This window comes from Trachemys scripta, chromosome 1, assembly GCF_013100865.1.
Source record: "Trachemys scripta elegans isolate TJP31775 chromosome 1, CAS_Tse_1.0, whole genome shotgun sequence".
Lineage (NCBI taxonomy): Eukaryota > Metazoa > Chordata > Testudines > Emydidae > Trachemys > Trachemys scripta.
The window spans coordinates 303,095,242-303,115,026 of record NC_048298.1 but is presented as its reverse complement, the minus strand read 5'-3'; the positions used below and the strand labels follow the sequence as shown (position 1 = coordinate 303,115,026).

The following is a 19,785-nucleotide window of genomic DNA, read 5'->3' as shown; positions in this document are numbered from 1 at the left end:
ACCCCACCCTCCAAACTACAGTCACCAGTGTACAGCACCCCACTTATAATCATAGACAATTAAGGTTGGACAAGAACTCAGGAGGTCATCTAGTCCAACCTTCTGCTCAAAGCAGGACCAACACCATCTAAATCATCTCAGCCAGGGCTTTGTCAAGTTGGGCCTTAAAAACCTTTAAGGAGGGAGATTCCACCACCTCCCTAGGTAACCCATTCCAGTGCTCCAGCACCCTCCTAGTAAAATAGTGTTTCTTAATATCCACCCTAGACCTCCCCCACAGCAACTTGAAACCATTGCTCCTTGCTTTGTCATCTACACCAATGAGAACAGCCTAGCTCCATCCTCTTTGGAACCCCCTTTCAGGTAATTGAAGGCTTCTATCAAATCACCCCTCACTCAGTCTCTAGACTGAAAAAGCCCAGTTCCCTCAGCCTCTCCTTATAAGTCAAGTGCCCCAGGCCCCTAATCATTCTCATTGCGCTCCGCTGGACTCTCCAATTTGTCCACATCCTTTCTGTAGTGGGGGGGGGGGAACTGGATGCAATACTCCAAATGTGTCCTTACCTGTGCCCTTCCAAACTGCAGCCCTAGCAGGCAGTGCTCCACTGCGACCACTCTCTTAAATAAACCCCCAGTACTACACCTTGATCTGCCCTAGCTCCTTCCCACTCCAATTACATCTCCTGGTATAACTCACCCCCAGACTACAACTCCCAGCATGCAAAGCGGGGCTTTTAACAAATTCTGTACTATATCTCCCAGCATGCAAACCCCCTCCTCCAGCCCCCGCCCCCCGGTGGCGCAATGCATGCCGGCCCCGGAGTTGGACTGGGCGCTCTCAGCCGGCTAGATTCCACGTGGTGCGTTAATCGCGGCTGCTGGGGAGGCGTCGCTGTGAGAGCGGCTTGCGACGCTTTTTCAACAGTGCGGTGAAGCGGGGCTGCCGTATTCCGGGTGAAATACCGGCTGTTGTGCCGTTGCCTGGCTGAGGCGGGGAGGGAGCGGCAGGAGACGGGGCGAGAGAGGGGAGGGAGTTGCCCTCACGCCCGCCGGCTTCCCCCTGGATGGTCCGTATCGCTGGTGCGGGGCCTCCTCCTCCCTGGTCCCTGCGGTGTCCGGCGGCGCGGCGGGCTGTGAGGCGGCCGGAGGCGGCGGGTCCCGGCGGTGGGCGCTGAAGATGGACTATGACTTCAAGGTGAAGCTGACCGGGGAGCGGGAGCGGGTTGAGGACCTGTTCGAGTACGAGGGCTGCAAGGTGGGGAGAGGCACCTACGGGCACGTCTACAAAGCCAAGCGGAAAGACGGGTGAGTGAGGCGGGGGCTCCCCGTGGGTCAGCCCCGGCCCCCTGGTTCTTGTCATCCCCGGGCCGTGCCTGCCGCCCCCCTCCTGGCCCGGCCCTGCTGCCTCCTTAACTCCCGGCCTTTCGCCCTGTGTCTGCGTCCTGCCCCGTCCTTGCGGCTGTATTACCCCCCTCCCCGCACCCGCCACCCTGTGTCTGCGTCCCTGCTGCCTCATTGACCCCCGCCACATCGTCTGCGTCCTGCCCCGTCCCTGCTGCCGTGTTACCCCCCCTCGCCACCCTGCGTCTTCATCCTACCCCGTCCCCGCTGCCGTATTACAGCCCCCCCGCGTCTCTGTCCTGCCCCGTCCCTGCTGCCTCATTGACCCCCGCCACATTCTGTGCCCTGTCCCGTCCCTGCTGCCATATTATCCCCCCACTGCCACCTCCCAGTGTGTGTGCCCTGCCTCGTTCCTGCTGCTGTATTATTCCCTGCCACCTCTCCTGTGTCTGGAGTCTGCCCCCATCCTTCCTGCCTCATTGCCCCCCTTGTCATCCCATGTGTCTGCACCCTGCCTCGTCCCCTGTCTCTGTACTGGCTACCTCATTTTCTCCCCCCCCCCCCCCATCACCTTCCCCTGGCTATGTCTGTGCCCTGCTTCATTGCCTCTCCCCCTGCCATGTGTCTGTGTCCTGTCCTAGTCCCATGTTGCCTTTCTGTCTCCAGTTCATTGGACTCCAGTCCAGCTCCCTGAGCTGTGCCCTTCCATACGCTGTCCTAACACATCTTGCTCCTCTATACCCTTTCCTCCACTGCCTCCATCCCATGCTGCCTCACTGTCCCCCTCCTATTGTCCCCCCACACTGATATTCCCCCATGACTTTCATATCCCAATAGCCCTCTGTTTGTGTGCCCTATCCCCTCTTCTCTGCCTTGCACCCTTAATATTGTTTCCCCTCCTTCTGTGGCTGTATCTCTTTCTTTTGGCCTTAACCATCTCCTTGTTCCTTACTCTGTCTCCATCTGTCATTGTTAGGAACAGTCACAGATGAAAATACACTTTCTCCTAACCTTAATGCTGGTGTCTCATATTAGTACTAGCAGCTTTTGAGTGGAAAATTTTCTTTGGATGAAAAAAAATCCATATAACTTTAAGGTCTTTACTTCAGGGTAAATGGCTGTACATTAGAAAAGCCTTAGTCTGCCACCATCTCTATTGCGGGATTGGATTTAATTTTCATGGTGGGTTTGTCTCTGATTTATTATTGCTAGTCACCATTTTGAGTGTTCTTGCTGGTTGCTCCTATGATTGAAATCTTAGTCTTTGGAGGGTTTTAAAACATTTTTGAAGATCTATTTTTATGGCTGATTCATAGTACAGTTTTTGGGAGATGGAGGTACAGGAAAATGGAGTGATCTGTAAAAAATTGTTGAAAGAATACATATGGCAAACTCATTTAGATTTATTAATCCATAGCAAAGCATCACTTTTTCAATAGCACAGCAGTAGGAAGTGGAGAGCAGGAGATATGGGAAATGCAGAGCTCAGTATTCTCGCTGTTCCCCTAAATTTTAGCAATGTTTGGGTTGTTCCCTTTATCTTAATTCTCATCTCTGATTTTCTCTTTCTCTTCCTCCACCCCCTTGGGATAAGTCTGTCATTGGTATTTTTGTCATTGGTATTAGTCTGTCATTGGTAATTTTCCCATGAATGTTATGATGGTGCATTTTAACCATTTAAAGTGGCAATGTTTTTATATTCAATAAACTAACTGATAAAAAACTTGCTTGCCAGTTATGGGTGAAAATTTATTAGGCTTGGTTTTATGTACTTGTACCCTCATCTGAATGCTAATGTCATTTAGGGTGACCAGAGAGCAAGTGCGAAAAATCGGGACGGGGTGGAGGGTAATTGGCACCTATATAAGGAAAAAGTCCCAAATATCGGGACTGTCCCGATTTTATAGGGACAGTCCATCTGGTCACCCTACTGTCATTATTACATAGAGACCTTTATGTAAGGGAAACTGCTCACTCTCTAATTTTAAAGAGAATTTTAAGCATGCTTAAAATGACCTTGGCATAATCATTACAGTATCTGTTTTGTTTTCTGGTGTGGACCACCTAATAAGTTGGTTATTTATTTTTTAAATTAAAAGTCTGATCCTGCAACTCCATATTACTCACAAAAACAATCCTTTCTTGTGGCATTAGTCTTACTGGACTTTGGAAATAAGGGTCCGGAGGATCAGACTCTATGTTCCTAGTCCTCTAAATGTGCACTTGCTTAATGTTACTAAGATGAGTAACTGTTGACTTCAGTAAAGTTAACCTTTAGAGCCTAGGAATATGTGGTGAAAATTTTACTATGAAGATGATTTGAAAATATTCAAATCTAGAAACAATGCAAAATCTTGACAGCTGTAGTGGAAATATAGGTGAAAATTATTTAACAAAGTTTTAATGAAGTGCTGTTCCACTGTTTTGGATATGTATTGTTTAGCAAACATTTCTCAAGTTGGTGGTGTGTTCTTTTCATGGATATTTTTAAAAGGAATGCCAGTCTGTAGCCTCAAGAACAGAGCCTCAGGTGTTGAAGGATAATTGTAACTAGCTTCTGTGTTTACTTTGGAATTTTTTTTGTAGTCTTTAAGCATATTGGAATTCTGCAGTGATAGGAAATTTAAAATTTGATACTACTTGTGATGCATGTTTTAAAAGTAGTATTTTCAGCAGAATCATCAGTCGGTGTGATGACATTTAAGAGATTACTGTCTGGAGTTACTGCTGGCTGTAATATCATTTGTCTAATTACATTTGTCCTGAAATATGACTCAGAATAAATGTGCATTTAAAAAAAAGTCTCGCTAATTTTATTCAAACATGGTCTTTAAAACAGGATTTTCTTCATGACTGTTTATACTTGTATACACTTTGAAATTCCCAGTCCTCAGAAGAAAAATTATAAAGGTATTTGACGTATTGCTTTATACACTTTTCTAGCTTGTTCTATTGCTGCCTTTTTTCCTTTCTTTCCTCCCTTCTCCCTCAAAAGAAAAAAAAGCCTTTGAAGTGGCTCATTGATTTGCTTTAGTTGCTTATCACATGGTAGAATTATAAATATTCAAACCAATGTGTAATCAGTGTTCTTCTTTGCTGGGATTTGGGAGAGGCAGGGATTAATTTAAATATGAAATATGACTTTTGTTGTATTAATTTAATAAAAGGAACATTGTTTTACAGGGATAAATGTGCAATTGTAAGAATCTCAGTATTTTTAATTCTGGGCATTTTCTGAAACTAAGAAAACTAAATATTTGGGAACTTATATATATATTTTTAAAGATGTCTAAGTTCTCTGCATATGGATGCCCAGTATTTTCATGAGTAAGTACGTTATAAAAACAGCACGAACACATTAAACAGAACTAATTTTAATAAGCCAACATATAATACTATACATTTGAAGGCTCTGGCTTGAGTTTTTGACATCAATCTAGTAGTAGCAAAAATGATCTGTTATATTTAGGGCACCTTTCTTCTAAAATGCTATGACAGTTGCTTCACCAATCATTCTTACTGACCGCTTTCACAGTCACTTCTGAGGTGAAAAATACAGTTTAAACAGCAATATATCACAGCCATAGGAAAGGAATTATAAAATAAAAATCTAGTCGGATCTAGGATCTGGATCAAGGAAATATTTTTAGGTAAGCAGAATGTAATAACCTTGGTGTCCTAACCAAATGCTGAACTTCTCTACACTCTGAAAAGTGTCATGGGCTCTCTAGTGAACTTTATGAGGTCAAGTTAGGTTTTATGCCACATCCCAGAGACAGCTACTCTGGCTGTGCTGTGCCCTCTGGTATAATGTGTGAGGGCTTTTGTTCAGGACTGAGTCAGTCAGGAGATTATCATTTACTGAATCACCAGCATCTAGTTCCATGGAGGTTTCTTACATAAGTACTGACACAACCTGAACCTGCTTAGTTTGAGATCATCCAAATAACAATCTATGGTGGTACAGCCAGAATTCCAGATATGCCGTGGAATCCATTGTCTGCTGCAAAATTTGTATTCAGAACTGAAATTTTCATATTAAAAAATAAGTTTGCAGCTTTTATGGCTGCAAGGAATCTTCTGAATATAAACCAAAACAGGGTTGTTTTCCTGAATTTTCGAAGCTACAAACAGTTATGTTTTTGTTAACTCTGAAATCCAATGATAGCAATTCAAATGTAAATATTAATTGTTTCTCTGCTAATGTCTTAGCAGAAATAACAAAATAACATGTTCATTTGTAACTATTTAAATTACAAATATTGGGATGGGGGGCATTGGATTGCTAAATTGGGGATCAAACTTCAAGACACCAAAATTTTAAACTTCATAAATTAGGTATAATCTGGTATGAAGTACATAGAAAGCTATGCAGGCTCCTTCTTTTCCAAAAATGTCCCCAGTTCCTAATAAACCTAAATCCCTCCTCCAAACACAGTCATCTCATCCACACATTGAGAGAGGCAGAACTGCAGGGTATGTGGCTGTGTGTGTGTAACTGGAAGTATTTCAGAGAATGCTACCATGGAGGTCCTGGACTTTAAGCCCTTTCCTAACAGCTTGAATTTGGTCTCTGGACCCTCTCTTCTGCCTTTCCCCATGTCACTGTTACCTATGTTTATCATGACCACCAATCCTCCCCAGCACTGCATATCTTTCTAGATGTTTCAAAAGGTCCACCATCTTTGCACCTGGTAGGCAATTCACCATGCAGTTCTCCTGGTCATCACAAACCCAACATCTATATTTCTAATAATCAAATCCCCCATTACTACTGCCTGTCTCTTCCTAATAACTGGGGTTCCCTCCCTCAGAAAGATATTTTCAGCGTGGGAGGATACCCTGACATCATCTGGAAAGAAGGTTCCAGCTATGGAATTGCTTTCCTCTGCGCCAGCTTGATGTTCTTCCTTAAGGCTTTCATCCTCCTTAGCTCCTGCAGTTCAGCCACTCTGGTCTCAAGAGCCCGTACTCAGACTCTGAGGGTCATGAGCTACTTGCCCCAAATGAATTCATATGTCCACAAGGCAGAAAATCATACATTCTGCATTTAGAGCAATAAACTGGTTAGCCCTCATTCTGCTGCTGGAATTCTGCCTGCTTGAATTAAACTCTGTTTTTCCCCTCCTTTTCCTCAATTTTTTTAGGCTCCTATAGTATATGTATGTCTCTCTCAGGACCCTGAAAATTTCTGAAAGCCTATTCTGTGTGGCAAGGCACAATTATGTTTATGTAGCACTTAATGAAAATGTTTCTAAATAATCAATTTACAAAGAGAAAATTTGTTTATGATTAGAGTAAGAACTATGAAATATAGCCATTAGGCTACATGTAGTAATTACCTATTTAAGTGTAACAGCAATGAAATCCATTGAAGGCAGTCTTGAAATAAAGCAAAATCTGGTGTTTTTATTAAGTGCTTTCTTTAGTCCTCTCTTTTTGGGGAAAGAGATATATTGTGAGTGGAGTTAAGCAACCTAACATTTTCTTAATCATTGTTCTAATTTAGGACTTGCAGTGCTACTCCTCCCCCCTCCCCCCCCAATGGAGGCAGCATAGCAAAATTTTTGTTGTTGTTTTGTAATAGTTTCAGCAGCTGTAACTTCCAGCGTGTATTAGATGTCATTTATCTTAGGAGTGTTAACTTAACTAAAGTTAAAAAGAGAGTATCTCATCTGGGTATATCAAACTTTGAAAATATTACCAATTGTTTCCTGTCACCCAATCAAATCCAATATAAAACTTCTTCATGAAGGTCTGTAGGAATTGCATAAGGAATGAGATGGTGAATAATATGAAGTATTTCTTATTGTTTGTATAAATCAGTGATTTGGCCTCATTGTAATACTGTGTGCAGTAATAGCCATCCCATCTCAAAAAGGATATTGGGGAATTAGAGGGAGTGCAGAGAAGAGCAGGAATGTTGGAAAGCACGGAAAAAACTCTTGTATAAAAGAGTGAAAAGATTGAGATTGTTTACCTTAGAAAAGTGATGAATGAGGGGACATAATAAAAATGAATGAATGGTGTAGAGAAGGTTACTTGCCCTTACTGACACAAATTTACTCCTTATTTCCCGTCTGAATTTGTTTAGCTTCATCTTTCAGCTGTACCGGGAAGGTGAAGATTTATTTTGAAGTATAATTGTTGATGACAATGAACAAGTATTCTTACACAACCTGGTAGAAAAGAGGTTGAATTTTCAGTTAAATGCTTCACGTACAGCATCTGTAATTGCTGAACTAGAGCAGTTGAGACTGCAAATTACAGATTGCAAGCAACGCATGGAAGTTATAAAGTCAGCAGGCAAACCTGCAGCATTTATAACTCCTGTGAACCAGAGTATAGAATTTACAAATTCCACTTGTTTTGCCTGCTATATATGTAAAATGTGCATCTCTTCTAATTAAAATTAGAATATTTGTCATGGGTTTTTCTGTAATTTCTGTTACCATAATAGCTAAACACTTCCCAGTTAAACTAGCTTTGCATAATGAGGATCCTAGTATATTTCATGGAGCTGTCTGCTCTCCTGTAAGAGGCTGTGCTCATGATATACTTCTTTCTTCTTCCTCACATCCTCTCACCCCACTTATTCTGTTTACAGAGTTTTTCTCAAGGAGGGTGTCATAACTATAAAGGGAAGGGTAACAGCTGTCCTGTGTACAGTACTATAAAATCCCTCCTGGCCAGAGACTCCAAAATCCTTTTCCCTGTAAAGGGTTAAGAAGCTCAGGTAACCTGGCTGGCATCTGACCTAAAGGACCAATAAGGGGACAAGATACTTTCAAATCTTGGGGGGGGGGGGGGGGGGGGGAAGGAAAGGCTTTTGTTTGTGTTCTTTGTTTGGGAGTGTGTTCGTTCTCGGGACTGAGAGGGACCAGACATCAATGCAGGTTCTCCACATCTTTCTAAACAAGTCTCTCCTATTTCAAACTTGTAAGTAAATAGCCAGGCAAGGCGTGTTAGTTTTCCTTTGTTTTCTCAACTTGTAAATGTACCTTTTACTAGAGTGTTTATCTTTGTTTGCTGTACTTTGAACCTGAGGCTAGAGGGGAGTCCTCTGAGCTCTTTAACTTTGATTACCCTGTAAGGTTAATTTCCATACTGATTTTACAGAGATGATTTTTACTTGTTTTCTTTAATTAAAAGCCTTCTTTTTAAGAACCTGATTGATTTTTCCTTGTTTTAAGATCCAAGGGGTTTGGATCTGTATTCACCAGGGAATTGGTGAAGGTTTTTCAAGGCTTCCCAGGGAGGGAAAAATTGAAATGGTGGCAGCGGAACCAGAGCTAAGCTGGTAGTTAAGCTTAGAAGTTTTCATGCAGGCCCCTACATTTGTACCCTAAAGTTCAAAGTGGGGATCCAGCCTTGACAGAGGGTCCAAAGGCACTCACTCTGGATCAATCTGATCTTCTCTAGAAACTTGCCTACAGCCTTGCTTCCTTACCAAGAATTTGTATCTTGGTTCCTCGTGTGGTTCATTTTGGCTTTTTTGGTTTGTTGTCCCAGAGGAGTACAGCTGTACATTTGAATATTACTTCTGGACTAGGGAGTTTTTTTTAAAACTAGAGTTTAATAAAACTGGGTATCAAAGAAACACAGCTTTTTCAGTCCCTGTTGTTGTTGAGTCCTTGTGGAACATCCCAAACTCTGCTGCTGCAGTCATACCCCCCTCTCTGGGGCTGTTTCCTTTGACCTCCTCAGACGACCTTCAGCCCTTAAGGGACGGGGGGACACAAACATAATCCTGTCATTCACTTATGAGTGCCTCGTGTATAGATGAAGAGACTTTTGATGCAGCTTGTTCCTGGTTTGAAGTTCATGATCAAGGACTTCATCTGGTAATGGAAGCCAGCATAGAGAGAGGAGTATGGGGATGATGTGTTGAACAAGAGCCTCAAGTACCCATTTCTACTTTATGTTCCAGATGCATTAAGTTGAGTAATTCAGTCTGGAAGTTACAGATGCATTGACCACAGCGACCAGATTCTCCTGTGGGAAATAATGGACAAAGTTTGCTAGGAAGAAGTCAACAATCCCCTTGTTGTTGCCTGGTATTCTAGGTCAAGTTTCATTAACAGGGGTTTGGTGTATTCAAAATCTACTAAAGGTTGCTCTCTAAACTTTCATTTAATAATTTAGGGTTTTGTTGATTGGATGGTAGGAATATTGTAACTGATGCAGTTCTTGAACATTGGCTTTTGTTTCATATGATTTTTTTTAAATCACGATCCTGATTGTGTATAAAACAACTTTTTGGGGCACAATGATGTGATTTATTTGTCAAGGCCAAAGTGCACAACTGTAACCGTGGTTAAGCCGTTTAGTGCTTCTACAGCTTATTAGCAGAGAAGGTAGCGACCACCAAACTCCAGCATGTGTTGTGACATCTACTGACATCTTGGATACCTCACATTTGGGGCAGGACACAGCACAGAGACAGCTCTATTGGCAAGAGAAAGAACTCCTTATGACTGTGGACACTTGCAGGATCTCCATTCTTGTACTGCTTAAACTTCTCTGCAGCTTTTGTCACAGTAGACCACAAGATGCTGCTAACCCACCTATATGATTTAGCAGGAGTAGATGGCCCAGTACTACAGTGGATGCAATTGGCTCTTTCCAGAAGAACTCAAAGTAATGATGGGTAGCAGCTCCTCTCTGAAGGCTCTCATCGGTGGGATCCTTAGGGATCTTACTATCCCTATTTCTCTTCAATAGCTAGATGAAACCACTGCGAAAGATAGTGAGACTCCATAAACAGTGCTGCCAACAGTATGCTGATGATTCTCGACTGATGCAACCACAGCCACTATTAAAATGTCAGAATGCTTATAAGAAATCAAGCCGAATTTGGGCAAGACTGAAGTGATGCTGATTGGAAAGAGGAAATGTCTCCAACTTCTACTGAAGGCATACAGCTCCCAATTGTCAAAGTGGTATGAAGCCTCAAGGTCCTGTTTGACACTCCTTACTAAGTGTAAGTGACCAGGTAGCATATCTATCTATTTAAAAAATGCCTTTTTTCCATCACCAGGTTGCTAGGAAACCTTGTTCCTTCCTCTCAGTGAGGAGCGAGCCTCAGTGATCCGTGTGTTCATCACCTATGTAAATTTAGTGTATCTGAAGCTGAATGTAAGGACGAAGCACAGGCTTCAGCTGATACAGGATGCAAATGCCCACCTTCTCCATGGTTTATGCCGCTGAGAGCATATGAGGCCTATGCTCAAGTTCCTCCACTGGCTCCCAGTCAGCTTTTGTTACTAGTTTAAGGCTTTGGTTCTAGTTGTCAGAGCAATTAATAGATCAAACCCCAGCTACATCAAAGATGGAGTTTTGATTTATGAACCTCTGCAACAGCTGTGCTCCTCTAGGATGATGCAAATTTTAAAGCCCAGGACAAAACTCCTGAGAGCTGAGGATAAAACTTTCTCAGGTGACGGAACTGTGGCTTTGGAAGAAACTTCCAGAGGAGTTCAGGTGAATCCAGTGTCTGACGATCTTCAGGAAATGCTGCAAAATCTCTTTGAAAAAGCCTTTCTACAATAAGAATGACATTCAACACTGACACTCCCTTCTACCCAATAAATCCCTACCAACCTTCACCCCCCCCCCCCACCCCATCAGCTAAAAAATTAAAATCCAGCCCTACCCCAAACAGATTCTTCTCCCTTGTAAGGGTAAAGTGACAGACTCCAGGAAATCTGTTGGGAACTTGATTGTTGTTGTTGGTTTTTATGTGGAAGTTGCTCAACCACTGCAATAAGTGGCAATATAAAATGCAAAGATAGATAATTGTTGAGGTAGAGAAGATCTTCTGGAAAGACCAGGTGTATCAAAAAATGAGGTAGGAGACTAGCTATAACTCTCTAGCAGGCTCAGGGCTTGCCATCCCTAATCCTTCTATTCTGTATAATCAAAAGAGCAGTACGTATTTATGGTTCTTTGGAAAACAAAGTTAGCTTCCAAATTCTTGGCTCCAGAATCAGAGCACTAAATTAGATTTTGATGAGCACTGAAAAGCAGGATCATGAGTATCAAGTATCTTGTCTAATGCAAATATTGGAGAGTCAATAACTGGTTTGAAAACAATCTAAGTTAAATATGAATTAGGCTAATGTGCCAGCATTCGGGTGATATTACATTAGCAATACAAAGTATAACTTAAGTTCTGTGCCTAGAAGATGGGACCTCACTTGTACAAACCCCAGGCAAAGAAACTTCCAGACCCCGTTAAGTCCTGTAATCTTGCACTCTAGCAATGTCTGACAAAGAAAAGTGCAAAAAACTGGTGCTTAAGTGTTGTATGTGAGCCATGTGCACAGTAGGAAAATGAACCACTGCGGGCAATATTTTTTTAGCAGTAGTTTCCTCGTTTTTGTTTTTCAAAAGAAGTAAATGCTAATGTTAGTTGGACAAAATGGTCTTAAATAGTTAAAAAAAAATTTACTTTGATATTCTCAATAGCTGTCAGATACTTTATAAGCCTTCATCTGATGATGATGATGATGATGATGACTTTAATCTGCTGACTTTTGTTTTGAAGGTCAGATTATTTTGATGAGCATCCATGAGCTTTGCCTATGATCATGCTCAGCCTTTTAAGGTTCAACACCGTGTCAGAGTGGATAGTGACATGCAGGTCAAGTTGGCAACTCACAACCTGGATACATTTCTATTTTCAGCAAGGGTTGACTCAGAAGATACAGGTGTATTAGATGGTAGGTTAGGAGTGCTAGCAAAAGAAAATGGAAAAATGGAGCTCATGCCTTACTATGCTGTCTTATCTGGAAGACTGAGTTAGATACAGAGATGGGTGTATCTACTCTCCGCTAATATACTGGCAGGATTGTGGCAGTTGGCTAGGACAGCTGGGGTATCTGAGAAGGCTACTTTGCATGAAATGTCTTTAATTTGACATACCTGGTGGTGTCCTTGGGATGCGTGTTTTGCACTTTGCTGTCAGCTACTTCCTTGGGCATGGCCAGATCTAATTTTTTTTTTTTTTTTAAACACTCAGTATAAGGTGGGCAGAATTTGAGACTTGGCGTTGGGAGCTAGCAAGGAGTCCATTCAGACACAGCTAGGCTTCTGTAACCTTGGTTCTTGACTGTTTAATTTTTTTCTCTTACTTCTGGGAGCATTCTGTACCAAAAAATTAAATTCCGCTAGTTTTATTTGTCAAAATAACACTACATAAATCACGCCAGTTTAAATTTATTTTGGTAATTTATTTCAAAATACCTGTCAGCAAGTATGTCTGTAACAATACAGAAACACACACAAATTTCCCCAGGAGTAGAGAGTTAAAGAAACCCCTATGACAACCCAGTTCCTGTTTCTCTGTCCCCTTTGGGTGTATTGGCTCGGGGGGGAGGCAGACACCCACAACCCTCTCCCCCACAGTGCACCTGCAGGGTCCCCTGAGCTAGTACACCTGAACCACCCTCCTCCTCAGAGCCCAGCTGCAGAGCCTCCCCTCCCCCCTTGCTCAGTCACCTGTCCCCCCTCCACCGCCCAGGGATCTAGAGGGAGAAAGAGCCTGATACTCGGTCCCAGACTCACACAGTTTCTTGTGCGTGCTACCCACTCCTTCCCTCAGGGCATGCTGGGAACTGCAGTTGCCAGGAACCCTCTAGCTCCCTCTCCCTCCCCCCAGCAGTGTCTTCTGTGGGCAAGCTGGGGTTTGCTGAGTCCAGTGGCCCCTAGTGGTTGCTAGCAGCACTGAAGCCCATTTCTGTGGGGGAAAGGAAATTCTGCACAGACAACATTCATTTCTGCAAAATTTTGCATTGTGCAGAATTCCCCCAGGAGTATTCTTTCTACTTGGTGCAAAGCTGTTAGCACCATAAACATCTAGGTATTTTGTGGGGTGTTGAGGAATTTACTCTCCTCCAACTGGAGGGCAGGTGTGAACTCTCTCAGAATTTGACCTAGTTCTGTATTGGAGACCACAATCTATGGTGTCATGGGTATGCTGTGGGCAGGCATTATATGCTATTTTGGGTCATTTATTGAGCAGTGTGCTTTGCAGGAGGTTATACTGGGCTACCGGAACCCTAATAGCAGGTTTTAGTTAGGGCTTTGGGAAGTGTGGTCTCAGTCAGGGCTGTTTAAGAGGTTAGCGAAGTAGGATTTCGATCGGGATTTTGAGGTTAGGGATCTGCTGTGGAGGGGTGGGAGATGGGTAGAGGATGGAGATTAGTCTCACTTAGACTAAGTGTCAAAAAACAAAAATCACTATTAAGGTATGGCAAAGTGAGTCCTAGTATTACAAGAGTGTGGGGAGAGTGGGATTTGCCCAGTCAATTTATCTATTTGCTTAGCGCAGAGGTCTGCTGATGTGAGGCCACTCTTTCTTCATGGGGAAGAGAGTTACTTCTGAAAAAGAAACTTCAGTTCATGGTGATGTTGAAGAACATGTATTGAGGTTCCTATAGTGAATTGGGATCTCATTTATTCAGGACTGGAATGGCTACATCCACAGCAGAGCTTGGAAAAGGAGCTGTGATAAATGAAGGGAGGGGAGATAACTCTCTTTTATGGATGCTCAGCCAACCAGTAGCTATAAAATCCCTCTTAGTAGCTGTTCTCTAATTGATCTATCTGTAAAAGGTTAAAAAGTCTCACTGCTATGCATAGGTAAAAGGAAGTGAGTGGGCACCTGTTCAAAAGAGCCAATTGGAAGGCTTGAACTTTTAAAAATTGAAACATTTTGTCTGTCTGTGGTTGTTCTACCGGAGAGAGGGGACAGGGTAGAGCTCTGCTGTGAGAAGCTTGGGGCCAGGTATGAAAAATCCTCAGTATCATACCTAGAAACTACTCATTTAAACCCCATTTATGTAAGTAGATCAGGAAATGTCTAGGAAGATGCGATTAGGTTTATCTCTTTTTATTTCTTTATGGCTTGTGGCCTCCTCTGTGCTAACCCCAAGTGCTTTTGTTTTGCTTGTAACCTTTAAGTTGGACCTCAAGAAAGCTATTCTTGATGCTTAATCCTTGTAGTTTTTTTTAAATCTAGCAAAAGCCTAAGTTCCCAGATGTATTTTCTTTTTTTATTAATAAAATTTACCTTTTTAAAAACAGAATTGTTTGTTTGTGTCTTAAGAAGTTTGTGCACATGTTATTTAATTAGCTGGTGGCAACAGCTGATTTTTTTTTTTTTTTTCTCAGCTCTTCCCTGGAGGGAGGGTGAAAGGGTTTGAGGGTACCCCACAGGAAGGAATTCCCAAGTGCGCCTTCCTGGGCTCTCAAAGGGTTTCTGCATTTGGGTAGTGGCAGCGTCTACCAATCCAAGGTCAGAAAGAAGCTGTAATCTTGGGAGTTTAATACAAGTCTGGAGTGGCAAGTATTCATTTTTAGAGTCCTTGTGGGCCCCCACCTTCGTCACTCGTAGTGCCAGAGTGGGGAATCAGCCTTGACAGGAACTAACTGGATTCTATCAGTAGTGGCATCTGAATGCATACAAGGGTATGGAGACCACTGTTTGGGATGATGATTCAGTGGTATAAGTGTGCTAAACTTTTCCTGTTTGTGCCTCCATTCAGGTTCAAGAGGATGGGATACAGGCATTGGCATCTGGATGTACGGGCATAGTATTGTGTATTTGGCTCAGTCAGCCAGCCACTTACCCTGGGTTGTTCACAGCTAGGCCTTAGTGGTGAGGCAGCTCTAAATTGGCATGGATGGAGGGGCATGCTTGGGGGGATTAGTGGATGCCCTTTTATATTTGGCCAGGCAGTGCTCACATGAATGGATCATTGTACCCAGGGGGGCAAACTATTTTGCAGATTTAGTAAAAGGGTGGAGTAAAGGAGTAGGTCAAAGATTAGAGGTAGAATCAGGTCCTTCTTTGCGGGGGTAACTGTAACCTGGTTTTTTGGTTTGGCGGGGAAGCTGCTTGATCTTTGTGCATGGACAAGGCCAAGAGAGAGGTAAAGCAGCTGGTGGCTAAATTATGTGAGCAGGAAACATTGCTTGTTGATCATGAAATTGCATACCCTGTACCTGAGTAATTCAGGGAAGAGGTGGTACACTTCTATGACAGGGGAGTGGATATGACTTCTAACCCTTAATAGGGAAGGAAGAATTCATCTGGGAGAGTGAGGAGAGGCAGCCAAGCAAATTGTTGGTGTCACCTGACGGCAGGTGCCCAGTGAAGGTAATTGTTCAATGGGGTGTTCAGTTCCCAGATAAATCGGAAGTGGAGAAAGCATTGGGGAAAGGCATGTTCTGAAGAAGGTGGAGCGTGGCATTGGAATGCCTAATGTCTGGTACAGTGGGGAGACAACTCCCTCTTCCCCACCATCTTTACCTAATATGAGGGGAGGGTAGTGGGGTCCCAGCAATAGTGTTGGTACCAGGTGGAATGGAGACTTGGGGGTTGGTCGTGGGGGCTGAGACAGCCCTCTACCAGTTGGAACAGATTATAAAGGAAAGGCCACCTGCAATGGACAAGTTATTGCTGGCTATTTCCCACATGTTAGAGTTGTGGCCTAGTTAAAACACATTCCTGGCATTTTGTCTATCTTCCTGCAGTGCAATAACTGTTCTGTGAAATGCGTATTTAGTGATATTCCTACGAAAAAGCAACTGATCTTTAGGTAAAAGATATCCAGTCTAGCATCGGTAAAGAGAATAGATGAGTTCTAAAGCTCAGAATAAAAGTGAAAATGTTGTTTTTAACAATTTATGGACTACATAATTTGCTGCTGTATAGAGAGCTCAAGGTGAGAGATTTGCAGAGTAAAATTATTCTAGAGGCTTGAAATTGCAGCTCTGTGATCAGAAATTTGTTGCTCAAAAGAACTATTAGGCTGAAGGCTCCTACCCACATGCGTCTTCTGAATAATCTCATAAATTGGTGGCCATTTGCCAAAATTAATTGAAAGATAGAAATAAATCTTGTCATTCTAGAGCACATTAGTAAGAACTTGGTATACAGTGGCTAAGGGAGGAAGTTACTTTTCAGCAGAGTTTACATGTTGCAAATATAATGTGCTATATTGCACAACACTGCCAATCTAACTCTGTTTTAAAAGTGAACTTCTTATGGTAGTTTTAGCAGATTTATTTGGAAACTAATAAAATTAAAGCCACAGCTAGTCCTGTTTTGTTCTTATATTTTATAGATATCTAATTTTGCATGCACTGACTTGTCTTTATATACACAGCCACTAATAAAATGACCAAATGCTACCCTCTTTGCCAATTTAATTTGCAGTTTTATAATGGCTCTAGATAAAACACTTCAGCTATGAATTTGTTCCCCTTGAGAAATGTTGAAGAGTTTGAATGGTGAGGCCATTATGGGACAGTCATTAAATATAAACTACAGGAAGAAATACAGTAACATCTATTTATGCAAATATATTAAATGGTCCATTGATCCACAACATTGAATATTCTTGACTATGTTCTGTCCATTTAGTTTGTGTTTTGGCAAAGGCATTTAGTTTTCTTTTTTTATCGAAATTTTCCCTTATGTCTTTTAAGATGTTGAAATCTGAACTTTGCCAAATTGCTGTCTTAATGTTAAGTACTTTGCACTTCCAAGCAAGTGACTAATTGTTAGGTTTCCATTCTTAGGGTATGTCCACACAGGGGTAAAAGAGCTGTGGCTGGCCTAAGTCAGCTGACTCAGGCTTGCATGGCTAAAAATTGCTGTGAGGATCTTTCCAGCCTGAGCTTTGGAGCCTCCACCCTCGCAAGGTCCCAGCTGAACCCATACACAACATTTTTTGAGCTCTGGAGCCCAAACCCCACAAGTCTGGTCAGCTGACCTTGGCCAGACATGGTTTTTTTTTTTTTTTTTATCCCCCTGTAGATATAGCTTTACACACACACACACACACACTCTCAGCTAGCAGGCTGTCATGGGGTGCTCCACTCACTGATAGTTTGGCATTTCCTTTTGTCTGGTCTGGGGATTAGATTTTGCATGCCACCACTCTGTCTGTGTCTCTGGTCTGGTCCCCCCTCATTCCAAGAACTGCAGTGTCCTTTTCATGACTCAGACCAGGTCACACAGCGTTCCCCCTTTCTGGGATTTATCAAAAGCTTTCCTTCAGCCATCCCATTCACTGCCTCAGGTGCCACTCTTTCAATGGCTGGTCAGGGAATGCAGGCCCACCCTCTACTCTGGGTTCCAGTCCAGGGACCCTCAGCCCAGCAATTCTGGGCTTTGCTCTTCCAGCCCTCACTGCTCCTTCCCTGGACTGCTTCCTACTCTTCTGGTACTCCTCCCGCCCCGGAGTACCAGCTCCAAACCCTCCTCCCTCTTCCCAGGGAGTGACTGCTGCCCCAGTCTGTTGCCAGCTTCCTGGCTTTATAGGCCCCGTCTCTTCCTTCCCCACTGAGCCTGCTTGCAATCATTCCTTGCTCCCTGGCTTTTTCTCCAGTTGCAGTCTGTAGAGTTAATAGGTCTACCTGGCCACCTTAACCCCTTCCAGCCCTGTGTGGGATAGACACTCATCACACAGGCATACTAGGAATCTTCAGAGGTGATATGTAATATTTAGCGCACAGGCTTATTCTGAGTCAGCAATCTCCATCAAATTGCGTCTTAAGCAGCCTGGTCACCAAGTGCTAGTATAGCAAAACTACATAGCTTCTCAACTCTGGTACCCAAGGAAAAAATGTTAAGCCACAGTTAAGGCTGCTAATATTAGTTATTGAAAGGGTAAAATCCTTAAGAGAACATAGTAATTCTATCAAACAACAAGTGAAAGACTAAGTATTCAAAGCTAAGGTTTGAAAAAACCACATGCACCCATTGAAGAATGTGGAAATGCATAGTTAAGGTCACCCAAACAAATGTAATCTCTCTTCCAAAAACATTCCACCCTGTCTACCCTTCACACCTCATGTGCAAAACAGTGATATTAGAATAAAGTAGTGAAAAGAATGAGTTAACTTAGGGCTTGTCTACACTAGCAATTTACAGCGCTGCAACTTTCTCGCTCAGGGGTGTGAAAAAACACCCCCCTGAGTGCAGCAAGTTTCAGCGCTGTAAAGTGCCAGTGTAGACAGTGCACCAGCGCTGTTAGCTACACCCCTTGTGGAGGTGATTTAAAAAAAAAAAAAAAAAAAAAAGTGCTGGGAGATCTCTAACCCAGCGCTGTGCCGCGACCACACAAGCCATGTTAAAGCTCTGCCAGTGTAGACTAGCCCCTTAGTTAAGTTGATTTGTATAACTTATAGAATTAAGGAAGTCCAGAGTCCAAAAATGTCTGATAATCAGTGATATCACTTGGCACCACCTTTTGCCCTCTGGGGTGTAGCTACCTTTTTTCTCTTTCAGGGTTTTGCAGCCCTAGAAAGAGCCACTTGCGTCTAAGCTAAGGCTCAGTCTGACAGCATTCTTACACGTTTGAAACCGTATATGCTTTTGAAAAAATTGTGCTGACTGTACCAGAAGTATGAGCGAAGTAAACTGCCCTCAGTGATACCTTTGCAACCTCATTGTGTCTGATGTCTTTGCACAGGTGTAATTAGCTGTAATTCCAACTTTACAAACAACTGTGATACATAAGAAGGTACAGAATATGTTAGTGATATAAAAGTCGGACGTTTTGACGGTTTGGGAGTTGTCTTAAAGTGTGGTTGTACTCTGAAAAATAGCATAATCTTTACGCAGAGAACTGTCTATTGGTTATCTGGCCATATCTGCTTACATTAGTGAATAAAGTAAGACTTCTACTTTTTTTTTTTAACTGCAGTTAGCTGTGTCATCTGTGCAATATGAGACTGAGCCAGATTCTGTTCCTTCTTATGTATCACGGTTGTTTACCAATGACCAGTTAGAACTAGTTATACTTCTGCAGACTCATTGGATACAAAGAGATTGCAGAGGTATTACCAAGGGCAAAATTGTAACACGCTGGGGTGGCAAAAAGTATGAGGATAGAATTTGGCTTACAGAACCTGTTTGTGATATCTAGTAAGGAAGGTAGCTTAATTCTGAGCTTATAGAACATTTGCTGTGCTAGCACATATGCCAAAAGCCAGACAGATTATTTATTTGTTTGTTTGTTTATTTTCCCATTTCAAGACATTTGGGATGAATCGCTTTTCCTGCAAGTACCCTAGGTGGTTATTAAGACTTGGCTTGGCCACATCCCTTGGTCATTGCCAAATTCAGTATCTGGCAGAGTGAGATGGATAAGGCCAGGGTGAGAAACTGTTCTTCCAGTTCACCACTTTTTTTTTTTTTTTTTTAAAGGTGGTGGGTGCGGTGCAGTGGGGAGACATGTAGCCTCAAACAATCATTCCCCTACTTTCTCACCAGAGCGTTATCTCCAGGAATATTCCATAAAGTAATCTAGAACTACAATGTGTGTGGAAGTGACTAATTGGAGAAAAGATGCATTGGAAATCTTCCCCCACCCCAATAGTAATAATACTGAATTCAGGGTAAGAAGGTGATATCCCCTTTTATGT

At 42.6% G+C, this 19,785-nt stretch overlaps 1 protein-coding gene across 4 annotated transcripts in view; it reads left to right on the top strand.

Moving 5' to 3' along the window:
* Nucleotides 1–823: 823 nt before the first annotated feature.
* CDK8 (cyclin dependent kinase 8) overlaps nucleotides 824–19,785 on the top strand; it is a 166,087-nt gene continuing 147,125 nt past the window's right edge. Inside the window, exon 1 of one of the 4 annotated variants that reach the window (XM_034758718.1) lies at nucleotides 824–1,305. In XM_034758718.1, the coding sequence (XP_034614609.1) occupies nucleotides 1,178–1,305 (128 nt within the window). In that variant the 5' untranslated portion in view covers nucleotides 824–1,177. The remainder of the gene's footprint in view (nucleotides 1,306–19,785) is intronic. The other 3 variants (XM_034758716.1, XM_034758721.1, XM_034758720.1) reach the window with 3 other exon arrangements.